Raw genomic sequence first — 15,749 nt, 5'->3', positions numbered from 1 at the left:
GTGTGATGAGAGGGGCAGGTGAGAGGGGCAGTAACAAGGCCTAGAGCTACTGACCAGGAGACTCAGAGAGAAGTGCACTGTTTACATCCACCGCCTGGCAGAGATACACTCACATTACAGTGTGTTTTTATGTTTGGATTCTCCCTCTATGTTCCCCCTCTATACAAACTCATATTGATGTCCCAGTACAGCTAATACTACAATATTTATGTCTTCAACCTGGTTTCTACTCTCTGTGAAGGGAGATATTCTGGTGTTTTGTTGTATAATGATGGCAGGATCAGTAGAGGAGAGAAGAGGCGAGATGGTGGGTGTGTCGCCTAGCAACAGGCCCAAAGACCTCCTCGCCATGACGATGGATCGATGGCAGGACAGACATAGAAATAGACACTTAGTAGATCACCCTAACCATCAGAATAGGCGTAGAAATAGAAACACATAGATTACCCTAGCCCCCATAGAACCAACATGAAAATAGACACAGAGATCGTGTTCTAGTATCATTTAGCCTCTGCTTGACCTTCTGAGGCCTAGCATAAGTATAGGAGCCTGCATTTGAGGAGTTACATTATAGTTAGTTAGTTGTGGCTTTTTGAGCAATAATACAATTATGATAAGCATCCTTTCCAGAGTGTTGTATTTGCTCATGCTATAGAAACAGGAGATAGGCTCCTGCCCTATGGGCCATTCTGGCTTTGATAAGGCTTACTGCTACTATGGAAGAATGACACAAATGCCCCTCTGACGCCAGCATGATGTTGACGCAGTAATGTGTGTGTGTGTATGTGGCTGTGTGAAATACGAGCACTGCAGTACATTTATAAGTAACGCAGGCTTTTTAGCTCTCTCGTTCTCTCTCTCTCTCCCTCTCGATCTCTCTCTCTTTCTCTCTCTCTCTCACTCCCTTCTCTCTCTCTCACTCCCTCTTTCTCTCTCTCTCTCTCTCCCTCTATCTCCCCCTCCCTCTCCCCCCCCCCTCTCTCTCTTACTCTCTCACTCTCTATCTCTCTTATCTCCACATTGATCTTTGTCAAGCCCCTCTCAGACTCAGTGGCTTGGCTCAGCAGAGCAATCAATGCTTTAGGACATGTCTCACTTAGCTTATCTAGGGCTGTAGCAGCAATATTATTATGTTGTGTCTGTGCTAAAATGTAGCTTACTGAGTAGACATAGTCATCATTTCTGTGTTAAAACAACATTGTGTACATCTTGTGTTGTAAAGTCATCCATTGTGTGATGAATGGTATTTTATAGGTTGTTTGTGTCATGTCTTAAAGTCACATGTTCTAGTTGAGTGATACTGGACAGACCTACTACCTTGTAAATCATGCATGTCTCTACTCTCTCTATCAGCCAATTTGTCTTCCAGTGATGTTATTGATGTTATTTATAGACTAGCTTCACCTTGTTTTACAAAGTCATCCATTCTGAATGAAGAACGGCCAGAGTTTTTCTGGACCACCTGACCAGGGAAACCTCCAGGGCCCCTAGTTAGACCATAACTACAGTTTTCCCTGGTCAAGAATACAAATGTGGGCCTTCGTAAAGTATTTCAAGCTTGTTCACCATGTATTACAAATGTTGTACATTTTTTATTATGTCACTGTGAAGTCCTCCCATACTGACCTGTGTTGACCCCTGTCTGTCCCCTCTCCTTTTCCCCTCCCCAGCTGATCAGTGATGGCAGCTGTGTGTACGCCGAGGCTCTCTGGGACCATGTCACCATGGACGACCAGGAGCTGGGCTTCAAGGCGGGAGACGTCATCGAGGTAGTGGATGCCACCAACAAGGAGTGGTGGTGGGGACGCATCCTGGACAGTGAGGGCTGGTTCCCAGCTAGCTTTGTTCGGGTAAGAAACTAACTCTCCATATCTCCTATCTCTCTTCTTCTCTCTTTCTCTCACTCTTTCTCTCTCTCCATCTCTCTGGGAAACTGAAGACAACATCAATTAAATACTCTTTACCTTGCTTATCTTTGATATCTATTATTGCTGCTACGGTATAGGGTTGGATGGGCAGCTAGAGCTGTTGTCGGCAATTTGGGGCAACTGTGAAGCACTAGCTCATTTAAAAGATAAAGATTGTTTTCTTTTTTTTATGCTGACTTTCTTATGGTCCTTACTTGCTAAATGACTGTTTGTACATGTTCTCAGTTGATCCACATAGGCAGCCTAACTGAAAAATAAGACAGTATGAGAAATGTTTGTAGCATCTAAACTGATCTGTTAGTGAGGGTATTCTATAACAATGATCCTATCTTTTTGGTCCCTGTAGTTGCGTGTGAACCAGGATGAGCCCATGGAGGAATACCTAGCCCAGCTGGAGGAGGCTGGGGCTGGGGAAGAGGACCGGCCAGGGGTGGGTCTGATCCTGGGACCAGGCCTGCCGTGTAAGGACCAGATGAGGACTAACGTTATCAATGAGATCATGAGCACAGAGAGAGACTACATCAAACACCTCAAAGACATCTGTGAGGTCAGTAAAGTTCCATTCAGACAACATCACTGTCTGTCTGTAGACCCTTTCCTTTGATACAGGCCATTATAGGACTTAGAAACTATTTGCATAAAAAACTCCCGGAAGAATCTGCCTTTGTCTTCAAGTGTCTCTAAATAACACCAAAATGCATCACACCAGCCTTTGTGCCATCATAACTTGTTAGGAGCACAGTTATTCAGACCAGCACACAGGTCATTGTATTTCTGAACAATACGACATTGTCCAATAAGACAAAATATATTCTTAAGTTTGAACTTGGTTATTTCTGGGAATTCTTAACATGTAAAATCAGGTAGATGACTCTGTTCTACATGTGGTACCATGAGTCTACTGTTCCTCTCTCAGGGTTACATCAAACAGTGCCGTAAGAGGATAGACATGTTCACAGAGGAGCAACTGCGGTGTATATTCGGCAACATCGAAGACATCTACCGCTTCCAGAAGAAGTTACTGAAAGGTCTGGAGAAGAAGTTCAACAAGGAGCAGCCGCACCTCAGCGAGATCGGATCCTGCTTCCTGGAACACGTGAGTATTGTACAGCACCCGACCCACTGTGATTCTTCACCTGACTTCTGTCAGCTGTGACCGACCACCTAAATTCTAAATTGCCTAAATTTGAAATTGTTTTTTAAATTGGATAAAAGGAGAGACTCAGAGAAAGAAAATTATATATCATACACTGCAGTTGAGGAACAATGGGAAAGTAATTCTGCTTTTAAAGTTAGTAAACTTGTAACCCCACTTTTGAGAAAATGGCCCTTGAATATTTTGGTACACCTACTGGAGAGCTCTTCTTTGTCTACACCTATTCAGCATCCTTCACACCCTTTAAGCCTTAGTCCCACATATCTCTTTATGGATTCACATGTGAGACCATGTGGTAAACACACGCTATATCAACGTCAATTTGTCACATGCACAGGATACAGAAGGTGTAAATGGTACAGTGATAGTACTTGCATAGTAGCAATATGAAAAACAGAAAGTGTCCAGATAAAAATATTAGACACACTTGTCTAAATTGATGGGTCGTGTGAAGGAAATGCTATGACCACACCCCAGCCAAATCAAGCTAAGTGGATGGGTCACTTTTGTCTAGACTTGTACACATGTTCATGAAATACAACCGTAATCACCGCCAGACACACCTGCTAATTTGATGGGTCATGTAATAATCCAGCCTAAGTGGAATCTTTTGTTTAGACAAGTAGCTAGCTTGGTAGATAGCTAGCTAAACAATGAACTGTCATAACCCCAACTCATGCTACTACCAATACAAACATTGTCATAGCTGTAGGTAGCTGCACGTAGCTAAAGGTAAATCTGCAGGTAGCTAAAGGTAGCTATCTGCAGGTAGCTAAAGCTAACAAACTAGGTTCAATGTTAACTAGCTAACATTAGGCTATAACTAGCAATGCAAATGGATTTCTGATTCAAATAATAATACTACACAGATCATACACAAGCCAGCAAGCTAACGTTTGCTAGCTAACTAGTAGTATTCTTTAACTTGCAAAAATAATGACTTTCTGACAAAATTAGAAACTTATATCTGGAAAATGTAGCTAGACTCTTACCTGTATATATTGATGAATGCTTCCCGGCAGACTGGAACCTTTTAACTATGTTTTGTTTGTAGCTACATCTTGTTTGGCCAGCTTTGTGTGAAGTCAATGGTTTACACTGACCATGGCATGTGCAGAAATTAGCCCATCACTTTTTCCTACTGATCTGTCAATAGTGCCTGCTAAATACAGGGTATTAATGTTGTTGAGAAAAGTACCAAAACTTTTGTAGTTATCGATAGTTAACGTTAGAAAGGACTGTCAACACATACTGAACAGCTCACGTTATAGACATGCTACATGGCAGATCAATCCAAACTCATCTCCCGGCATGTCCAGCCCATACATTATCTCAACCAATCATGGCTAGTAGGAAGGTTTCGTCTTTTTCCATGGCTAAACCAACTAGGCTCGTAATGTTACAACTTTATTTGTATTTATGGATGGAATACAAGTTTGTTATTAAGGCACATGAAAGTTCACATGTTCCAGAAGGCATTTCTGACAACAACAAAAAATGCATTTTGATAAAAAAAATCTATGTTTACGTTCTGATGCTGCTCCTGTAAAGTAGACCTAGTTTCATGAAGCTGGACCATACACCTAGTTTCATGAAGCTGGTCACATATGGCCTGCATAACGCTACATAATGCTATCATAAACATGACATAGCATGACGTAATAGGGGAAATCAAATCTGCTTAATAGATAATTACTGTATTATTATACACACTTTATGTTGGGGATTCAAGTCAAGCAACCTCTCTAGAGCCCAAACATTCATGTAACATTCCAGCAACCATCAATTTTGCCATTTTAAACTGTCATGTTAACGTTTCCTGTCTCCTCCTCACTCTCCTCAGCAAACAGACTTCCAGATCTACTCGGAGTACTGTAACAACCACCCCAACGCCTGTGTGCAGTTGTCCAGACTGATGAAGACCAACAAGTACGTGTTCTTCTTCGAGGCCTGTCGTCTGCTGCAGAAGATGATTGACATCTCGCTGGATGGGTTCCTGCTCACGCCCGTCCAGAAGATCTGCAAGTACCCTCTGCAGCTGGCCGAGCTACTGAAATACACCAACCCACAGCATAGGTAAACACACACACGTGTACTGTGCACACATGCAAGGAGCTGCACGTATTCCTTCTTATCTACCAATTCCGCTCTCTGAAATCGCTGACATTTCTTTCAGAAATCGCATGACACTGATAGGTTATTAGTTGTGTTTCGTTTTTAAGTCAAAAGTTATTACAAGTCTATCATTAGACTAAAACAATCATGTAAGACCGAGAGGGCCTGATGTGAATGTCTGTTCTGGGCAACCCAGGGACTATAAGGACGTGGAGGCTGCCTTGAACGCCATGAAGAACGTGGCCAGGCTGATCAACGAGAGGAAGCGGCGCCTGGAGAACATCGACAAGATCGCCCAATGGCAGAGCTCCATAGAGGACTGGGAGGTGAGTAACAGTGCATCGAGGGTAATGGAACAGAATCCATGACTAGGGCCAGGAAGTTTTCCTGACTAAGTGACTTGTTCTGGAAAAAACGCTTGATGTCATGTTGCCAGGACACATGGCCCCAGCTATACAACTTTGTTTGGCTGAACAATCTCTGTCTGTCATATGTCTGTAGGCTCTAACAGATGCTTGGTGTGTGTTTGAACATCCTCAGGGAGAAGACATCCTCAGTATGAGTTCAGATCTGATCTTCTCTGGAGAGCTGACAAAACTCTCCCAGCCTCAGGCCAAGAGCCAGCAGCGCATGTTCTTCCTCTTCGACCACCAGATGGTCTACTGCAAAAAGGCGAGCAGCACTGTTAAAATGATTATTATAATGTGGACATGAAGCTGGCAACGGTTAAGGTTGAGGCTACGGTTGTGATTGAACCGTAATGTGGACATTAAGCTAGGGTTACGGTTAGTTTCCAGGTAGAACGCTTTTGGGTTCCGTGTAGATTTTTACATGGAACCTCCAAAAGTTATACCTGGAACCAAAAAAGGGATCTTCAAAGGTTCTCCTATGGGGACAGCCAAATAACCGTTTTAGGTTCTAGATAGAGTGTAGGGTTAAGTTTATGAAGTGGGTTAGTAGCAGTTCTCTCCCCCCTATAGGACCATGCTGTACTATAATGATTAGGGTTAGTAACAGTAATATATAACAGCATTATCACGTATCCCTATGGTTTTTTCAGGACCTCCTGCGCAGGGACATGCTGTACTATAAGGGTCGTATGGACATGGACCAGATGGAGGTGGTGGATGTGGAGGATGGGAAGGAGAAGGACTTCAACGTGTCGGTGAAGAACGCTCTGAAGCTGCGCTCGCTGGCGGGGGACGAGGTCCACCTGTTGTGTGCCAAGAAGCCTGAGCAGAAACAACGCTGGCGCCGAGCCTTCCAGGACGAGAGGACGCAGGTGCAGCACGACCTCGAAACAGGTGAAACAGTTATCCGTCTCTCTGTCTGACGTGCCACAATTTGAAAAAGGACCCATTCTTACTTAGCTTGATAGGCTAAAGCAACTCAGACATACAGAATGAGTAGAAAACACCAATAGGATACTAGGAGACTGCGATGAACTGCTTACCTGTAGTATTACTAGTCAGCTGTACAAAGCCACTGGGTGTGTGTCCTTTCCTATTAGTAAAACATGAGCTGTGTCCTCCTGTCTATCTCTGCCCCAGACTACCTCTGTATTAATAGTTTGTGATAAACGTTTCTGACAGTGGCTCCGGTCAGAGAATCAGGGAAGAGAAGTGTATGTGTAATATGTAGCAGCTAATGGATCAGAATGCTGTTAATCCCTCAGATAAAAGGAGCTATAAATCCAGTGAGCTGCTGCCCCCTTCCCTTCTCCGCCATAGTCTCTGGGTTTTATCTGGGCTGTAACAGAGCATGCGGATATTACCGAAACTTTTCATCCAACAATCTGGCCTTCTATTATTCGGTTCCCTCTTAATAGCTGAGTATTGATAGGCGGCACTGGCAGAATGAATCTGTGATATCCACATTGACCTGTGACCTGTGGTTTCCTCCTCCAGGATTCTCCATCACTGAGGTCCAGAAGAAACAGGCCATGCTGAACGCCTGCAAAAGCCATCCAGCTGGGAAGCCCAAAGGTATGTCTGGGTAATGGGTGCATGGCAGGAAAACTCAATTTCCATGGCTGTTTGGATGGGTAGCAGATTACATGTTGTGCGTGGTTTTTATATTTTTTTAAAGAAGATTACGTTTGCCAATATTTATACAAATGTTGTTTATCATATGTGCTTAATATTCATATAAACCACTTTAGATTAAAATGCAGTCGTAATCACTCCCCCATCCTCCCTATGGATATGTATAACCCCTAGTCTCTCGTCACAGCCTTAACATTATCGTGTAAAACATTTAGTAGCTGATTTGATTCTGGATGCCAGGATTACTAACCGCGCTCTGCTCTCCTCTCCCCCAGCGGTGACCCGGCCCTACTATGACTTCCTGCTGCGTCAGAAGCACCCGTCTTTGCCCAGCACCGTTCCCCAGCAGCAGGTCTTCATGCTGGCTGAGCCCAAACGCAAGGCAACCACCTTCTGGCAAAACATCGGCAGACTGACGCCTTTCAAGAAGTGAAACGTCAGAGAGGAGAGGAGGATTAGAGGAGAAAGGCTAACGCCTGAACTGACTTTTTTATCCCCGATCCTTTTTTTTCCCTTCTCTCGTTTGTTCTTTGTTATACATGATGTTATCCTAATTCATATACTGATTATTGTGAAAGATCAACATGATGATGATGATGATATTTTTTCTTTGAGAAAGCACTTTATAGGTTGGTTACAATCAGACTTGGGAATAGTTCTCCCGGACATCGTGTATACGTTGGGAGAATGTTACTAGGACTATTATACCTGCTACTGCTACTACAACTTCAACCAAGCACCGATTGGTACTAATATTACTACTGCTGTGTGATCATGTGACTGCCAATGAGGCTCCTCTTTTTGGAAAGACGTTGACTGACGCAACTAAATGATTTTTTCCCCAGTGTTTTTGTTTTGTTTCGACAAATGCCAACTGTTCACAGTGCCAGATCAATTTTGCTTTTGTATTTAAGTTTGTGCTGTGTCTGCTATTGAAAAAAAGGTGAAAAAGGGGGATAAAGTTTATTGTACTTCTCTTTGTGCAAAGATGTTTTCCTGGTTTATTTTGAGCATTTCATAACAGTCGATACTTAAGGGTTTGGGTGTGGTGGGGTCTTAATGTTTGTGTAAACAAACAGTCTGAGAAAAACAAATGGTACCCAGATTCGATTCTCAATTCTTCACAAATCTACCGTTTGAGTTGCAGCAGCCCACAAACGCACACACACACCTGACCTTTGTCATTAGCCTTACACTGTGCATATGAGTAATTAACCTCTTTATGGAAGTGCCATCTGAAGTGTGTCCTGGATGCTTTGAAATAGTGTGAAGAGTATGTTTTAACTTTTATCAACCCCTGCATTTACATTAATTTAACAACATTTTCAAATTCAAGACGTATTCTCCAACTGTGGCAAAATGAGGCTCGTTTTTTAAATTTTTTATACCTTCATTTAACTAGGCACAGTTAAGAAAAAAATATTATTTACAATGATGGCCTACACCGGCCAAACCCGGACGACGCTGGGCCAATTGTGCGCTGCCCCATGGGACTCCCAATCACGGCCGGTTGTGATACAGCATCTAGCGCTGAGATGCAGTGTCTTAGACCGCGGCGCCAGTCGGGAGCTTGATTGAAATGGTACAACTGCACTTTCGTCCCCCTGGTAAGTGTAATGCCACAATACCACATGATTTCATATAATCTGGACATTTAAGACTTTAAATATTGAAAGTATAATGTTAGATTTTTCTAGCCTGGTCCCACATCTGTTGTGCTTTTGGCAACTCCATTGCTGTCATGACAATTCTACAAGGAGTTGGCAAGAGCACAGAAACAGACTGGTATCCAGGCTACTTCTTTTCCATACAAGTTTAACAGGGTGGATCACCTTCTGAAAGTTCTACCCATTTCCTCCATGTCCCCAGAGGCTTCATCAGGACGTTTTCTGTTTGTCTGCGACACCTTTCAGAAGTCTTCATTTGTAGATGAATATTCATGAGTTTCTGGCAAGACAAAGTTATCTTTTGTGACAAAAATGTATTTCTGTGTTCCTGCTGATGAAGAGACTACAGGGAGCTTGAAGAGTCCCAGGAAGTAGGTTAGCTGGGCGAGATGACAGCGAAACAACACCTACTACTGATGCTTTTCATCTCGCTTCACTGTCCAAAAGAACTACAAATTCACATTTGAGAAGGGTAACCTATTTTTTAGACGCTCTGAGGCACTGAATTGTTAGCACGCTGCAGACATTGTGGGTTTCTGTCTACTAAAATCGTAAAGATGCTAAAGACTGGATTCATAAACCATGCCTTGTATGCCGCCTTCTTAACATGATGGCTTAGGCTTTTTTCATGGTTCTGATTTGGCCTTTCCATTTCCAAAAAGACAAACTGATCATCTGCGGCTCAATACAAATAACACACATTTATAATCAATCAATTGATCATGGCTACTGTATATTGACTTTGATCAGTTTCAAGAGGCCTACAATATGATGGGGTTGACACAAAGAAGCCTGAATCCAGCTTTCAGTTGGAGATGTTTTCCTCTTCAAAAGAAAGTAGCTCGGTGATGGATTGCTCTCCCCTGGGATCGACTGTGATGTCTGGAGAGAGAGGGAGACAGAGGGATGTGTGCATGTGTGTGTATGATTTCTAAAACAAAGTGTGTGTCTTGTCGCCTCGAGGTAGAGATATGGAACATGGCCTCTCAGAATTCAGTATGCAGCCCTATAACTCACCTGTCACGAGGTTTATGCAGCACTATAACTCACCTGTCACGAGTGTTATGCAGCCCTATAACTCACCTGTCACGAGTGTTATGCAGCACTATAACTCACCTGTCACGAGGGTTGTGCAGCACTATAACTCACCTGTCACGAGGGTTATGCAGCACTATAACTCACCTGTCACGAGGGTTATGCAGCACTATAACTCACCTGTCACGAGGGTTATGCAGCACTATAACTCACCTGTCACGAGGGTTATGCAGCACTATAACTCACCTGTCACGAGGGTTATGCAGCACTATAACTCACCTGTCACGAGGGTTATGCAGCACTATAACTCACCTGTCACGAGTGTTATGCAGCACTATAACTCACCTGTCACGAGGGTTATGCAGCACTATAACTCACCTGTCACGAGGGTTATGCAGCACTATAACTCACCTGTCACGAGGGTTATGCAGCACTATAACTCACCTGTCACGAGGGTTATGCAGCACTATAACTCACCTGTCACGAGTGTTATGCAGCACTATAACTCATCTGTCACGAGGGTTATGCAGCACTATAACTCATCTGTCACGAGGGTTATGGATCCCTACCTGTCACTAGGGTTATGCAGCCCTATAACTCACCTGTCACGAGGGTTATGAAGCCCTATAACTCACCTGTCACGAGTGTTATGCAGCACTATAACTCATCTGTCACGAGGGTTATGGATCCCTATAACTCACCTGTCACGAGGGTTATGCAGCCCTATAACTCACCTGTCACGAGGGTTATGGATCCCTATAACTCACCTGTCACGAGGGTTATGCAGCCCTATAACTCACCTGTCACGAGGGTTATGCAGCCCTATAACTCACCTGTCACGAGGGTTATGGATCCCAATAACTCACATGTGACCAGGGTTTTGATAGGGTTTCTTTTGGATCCACACAAGCATTCTCAAACAGGCAGAGACCATATGGATGTTGAAGCTGAACATTCAGGCATCTATGGCCTAGCATGCTAGAATAATCTTGGTTTAAAAGCAGCATTCGTCTTACATTTTCCCCAATTGTTTATTTTGACATTTGAGAAGGTTTGGTAAATTGGAATTACATGTTACATCATGATGTTTTGACTAAATTGAAGACTGCATGCATAGACCTAAACAGATGTTTTGTAGCTAATGTTGTGTTTTGCCTTTAAAATGCAGTCAGTGTTTTTACAACCTCTGCAGAACATGGCAGTTTCTCTGCTTTGATATGTCAGTATCAATCAAAAAGTCATTCAAATGTCAAAGGCGATTTTGCCCATGACTGAACTGCATGCCAAACACGCCTAAAAAAACATTTTCAAAAAGTCTGTTGGTCTGAAAAAAAGTCTGTTGGTCTGGAGTACTGACTCTTACTAGAGCTATAATTGGCTGTCAAATATACTGTATACTCCCCCTGCAAAAGGCACAGGATGGTATACAACAGAAAGTTTGCCTCTCCACAATTTGTACACCCATTTGCAATCTATTGAGACATCATACAATCAATACTTTCCCACTGTCACTAATTAGAAAATGATTACCGCCCCCTCCCACCAATCATTTGTTCATTGTAGTGACAGAGTAATTAGACCTGAACTGATGCTATTGTTGTTTTTTATCTGTATTTAACTAGGCATTGTTATTTAACTAGGATCGTTGATGACCTGGTTCTGAATAGACATCTTTAAACTCATATGTTCCTCTGATGAGAAGAAAGAGGAGATACAGTAGACTACTTCAGTCTTTCAGTGGTATAAAAACAACCCCAAACATTTCTCTGAATGGTGAATTCCTTGAAATGGTGACTGAGCATTTTTTATTTGACCTTCAGTTTGACCTTGAAGTGGGCTGGTCCAATGAGAATAAAATGTCCTCTGGAAGAGAACTGTTCTGCCTACGAGTCATTGTTAACTTATATATTGCTGTACACATTTATATATTCCTGGGTTGGGTGAGTTCTTGCTTTCAGTCTCATTATTTTCAAAAACACATTAAAACACTGAGTCAGGGAGAGTTCCAATGTTTCAACTTAAATATGCGTGCTTGTAAAAAAAAAAAGTTTAACTATAGTTTGTTTTAATTACGAATTGAAAAAGGCAGTGTTTGTATGGTTGTTTACATATGCACTCAATTATGGGAAAATAAAACTATTCAAATGTGTCACTGACTGAATTGTGTCAATTTCAGGATCTAATATATTAAATAGTTTTTTCCCCTCATCAATTTACACACAATACCCCATAATGATGAAGCAAAAAGAGGTGTTAAGAAATATCACATTTACAAAAGTATTCAGACCCTTTACTCAGTACTCTGTTGAAGCACTTTTGGCAGCGATTACAGCTTCGAGTCTTCTTGGGTATGATACTACAAGCTTGGTACACCTGTATTTGAGGAGTTTCTCCCATTCTTCTCTGCAGATCCTCTCAAGCTCTGTCAGGTTGGATGGGGAGCGTCGCTGCACAATTATTTTCAGGTCTCTCCAGAGATGTTCGATCGAGTTCAAGTCCAGGCTCTGGCTGGGCCACTCAAGGACATTCAGAGACTTGTCCCAAAGCCACTCCTGCATTGTCTTGGCTGTGTGCTTAAGGTCATTGTCCTGTTGGAAGGTGAACCTTCACCCCAGTCAGGTCCTGAGCTCTCTGGAGCAGGTTTTCATCAAGGATCTCTCTGTCCTGCTCTGTTCATCTTTGCCTTGATCCTGACTAGTCTCCTAGTCCCTGCGCTGAAAAACATCCCCATAGCATGTGGCTACCACCACCATGCTTGACCGTAGGGATGGTGCCAGGTTTTTTCTAGACATGACGCTTGGCATTTAGGCCAAAGAGTTCGATCTTGGTTTCAACAGACCAGAGAATCTTGTTTCTCAGGTGTTTCTGGAGTTTGCCAAAAAGCACCTAAAACGGGCTGTGATGTGCCTTTTACTGAGGAGTGGCTTCCGTCTGGACACTCTACCATAAAAGGCCTGATTGGTGGAGTGCTGCAGAGTGCTGCAGAGATGGTTGTCCTTCTGGAAGGTTCTCCTATCTCCACAGAGGAACTCTAGAGCTCTGTCAGAATGACCATCAGGTTCTTGGTCACCTCCCTCAGTTTGGCTGGGCGGAAAGGTCTAGAAAGAGTCTTGGTGGTTCTAAACTTCTTCCATTTAAGAATGATGGAGGCCACTGTGTCTCTTGGGAACCTTCAATGCTGCAGACATTTTTTGATACACTTCCCCAGATCTGTGCCTCGACACAATCCTGTCCCGGTGCTCTTCGGACAATTCCTTCGACCTCATGGCTTGGTTTTTGCTCTGACATGCACTGTCAACTGTGGGACCTTATATAGACAGGTGTGTGCCTTTCCAAATCATGTCCAATCAATTGAATTTACCACAGCTTGACTCCAATCAAGTTGTAGAAACATCTCAAGGATGATCAATGGAAACAGGATGCATCTGAGCTCAATTTTAAGTCTCATAGCAAAGGTTTTGAATACTTATGTAAATAAGGCATTTCATTTATTTATTTTTTATACATTTGCAAACATTTCTAAAAACTCATTTTGGCTTTGTCATTATGGGGTATTGTGTGTAGATCGCTGAGGAAATGTTTTTATTTAATCCATTTTAGAATTGAAGTCTGTAAGGCTGTAACGTTACAAAATCTGGAAAAAGTCAATATACAGTACCAGTCAAAAGTTGATACACCTACTCATTCAAGGGTTTTTCTTTATTTTTACAATATTTTACATTGTTATTTCATAGTTCTGATGTCTTCACTATTATTCTACAATGTAGAAAATAGTAAAAATAAAGAAAAACCCTTGAATGATAGGTGTGTCCAAACTTTGACTCGTACTGCTCGTGAGCATTAATATGGAGTTGGTCCCTCCTATTCTGCTATAACAGCCTCCACTCTTCTGGGAAGGCTTTTTCCACTAGATGTTGGAACATTGCTCAGGGGACTCGCTACCATTCAGCCACAATAACATTAATGAGGTCAGGCACTTATGTTGGGCGATTAGGCCTGGCTCGCAGTTGGTGTTCCAATTCATTCTAAAGGTGTTCGATGGGGTTGAGCAGTGGCGGATTTAAGCATAGGCGACATGGGCAGCCGCCCAGGGCAGCATCTTGCCAGGGGTGGCATGGGGCGCACGCACCAAAAACAAATATTCTGAATGTTGACATTTGCGCGATCGGTTTTCTATCGCTCATTTGCACCTCACGTCAATGATATCATGTCATCGTGTGGGACTGTGGGTCAATTAGCCTTGTCAGAGTGGGCGCCCTGATTCTAGTTTGTGAGCTAGGCAGGCTACTGCCTGGGAAGGTCTCCCACTCAGAAGTACGAGATGGGGTGGGGGGCGGTAGTAGGTTGATCTCAGGTCTCCCCACTGGAAGCCAGAAGTAGGGGGAGCGAAGGAAACTATCAAATAGCACACCTCTAACTTTGTACAGTACTAATGCAATTAGCAATGCAATTAGTTGTGCAATTTAGTTTGTGTTTCTTGTTTGAAGTGCAATAATCAGGTTCTCTTCTTTATAAGTGTGTTATTCTATTTGTGTGATATAGAATGTGCAATTTAGTTTTATTTGTGTGTTTTTTGTTAGCAATAGGGTAATAGCATAATAATTTGATTCTCTTTTTTAATTTAAATACTACAATTTGTTTCTATTTGTCTTTGTTACTTCTTTTTGATATTTGAGAGTCTTATTTTTGTATATATAGGTTTAAATGTTTTGATTATTTATGTGTTGTTCCAAAAGTCTGAATAAAAATGTGTTAATGCATAATGGTGCTGCTTTTTTTTTGTTGGGGCGGGGGCTGAAGGAGGGGGTTCGCCCAGGAAGCCATACAAGCTTGAACTGCCACTGGGGATGAGGTCAGGACTCTGTACAGGCCTGTCAAGAAACGCATTTCATGAAGCTCCCGACGAACAGTTCTTGTGGTGACGTTGCTTCCAGAAGCAGTTTGGAACTCGGTCGTGAGTGTTGCAACAGACGATTTTTACACACTTCAGAACTCAGCGGTCCCGTTCTGTGAGCTTGTGTGGCCTACCACTTCGTGGCTGAGCAGTTGTCGCTTATAGACGACAACTAGCTGAATTGCACAAAAAAGGGCTTCACAGGCAAGGATATCCAGTAAGATTGCACCTAAATCAACAATTTATCAGATCATCAAGTACTTCAAGGAGAGCGGTTCAATTGTTGTGAAGAAGGTTTCAGGGCACCCAAGAAAGTCCAGCAAGCGCCAGAACCGTCTCCTAAAGTTGATTCAGCTGCGGGATCGGGGCACCACCAGTACAGAGCTTGCTCAGGAATGGCAGCAGGCAGGTGTGAGTGCATCTGCACGCACGGTGAGGCAAAGACTTTGGAGGATGGCCTGGTGTCAAGAAGAGCATCAAAGAAGCCACTTCTCTCCAGGAAAAACATCAGGGACAGACTGATATTCTGCAAAAAGTACAGGGGATTGGACTGCTGAGGACTGGGGTAAAGTCATTTTCTCTGATGAATCCCCTTTCCGATTGTTTGGGGCATCCGGAAAAAAGCTTGTCCGGTGAAGACAAGGTGAGCGCTACCATCAGTCCTGTGTCATGCCAACAGTAAAGCATCCTGAGACCATTCATGTGTGGGGTTGCTTCTCAGCCGAGGGAGTGGGCTCACTCACAATCTTGCCTAAGAACACAGCCATGAATAAAGAATGGTACCAACACATCCTCCGAGAGCAACTTCTCCCAACCATCCAGGAACAGTTTGGTGATGAACAATGCCTTTTCCAGCATGATGGAGCACCTTGTCATAAGGCAAAAGTGATAACTAAGTGGCTTGGGGAA

At 43.0% G+C, this 15,749-nt stretch overlaps 1 protein-coding gene across 6 annotated transcripts in view; it reads left to right on the top strand.

The window, feature by feature from the left end:
• LOC129822923 (rho guanine nucleotide exchange factor 4-like) overlaps window positions 1-8,231 on the top strand; it is a 160,414-nt gene extending 152,183 nt beyond the window's left edge. For all 6 annotated transcript variants that reach the window (XM_055881475.1, XM_055881472.1, XM_055881474.1 and 3 more), the window contains 9 exons: window positions 1,671-1,850; window positions 2,275-2,475; window positions 2,845-3,024; window positions 4,928-5,160; window positions 5,396-5,525; window positions 5,740-5,871; window positions 6,260-6,503; window positions 7,107-7,184; window positions 7,520-8,231. In XM_055881475.1, coding sequence (XP_055737450.1) covers window positions 1,671-1,850; window positions 2,275-2,475; window positions 2,845-3,024; window positions 4,928-5,160; window positions 5,396-5,525; window positions 5,740-5,871; window positions 6,260-6,503; window positions 7,107-7,184; window positions 7,520-7,677 — 1,536 coding nt within the window. In that variant the 3' untranslated portion in view covers window positions 7,678-8,231. The remainder of the gene's footprint in view (window positions 1-1,670; window positions 1,851-2,274; window positions 2,476-2,844; window positions 3,025-4,927; window positions 5,161-5,395; window positions 5,526-5,739; window positions 5,872-6,259; window positions 6,504-7,106; window positions 7,185-7,519) is intronic.
• Window positions 8,232-15,749: the final 7,518 nt, after the last annotated feature.

This window comes from Salvelinus fontinalis, chromosome 25 (assembly GCF_029448725.1).
Source record: "Salvelinus fontinalis isolate EN_2023a chromosome 25, ASM2944872v1, whole genome shotgun sequence".
Lineage (NCBI taxonomy): Eukaryota > Metazoa > Chordata > Actinopteri > Salmoniformes > Salmonidae > Salvelinus > Salvelinus fontinalis.
Note: the sequence above shows the minus strand (reverse complement) of the source record. Positions and strands in the feature narration are given on the sequence as shown.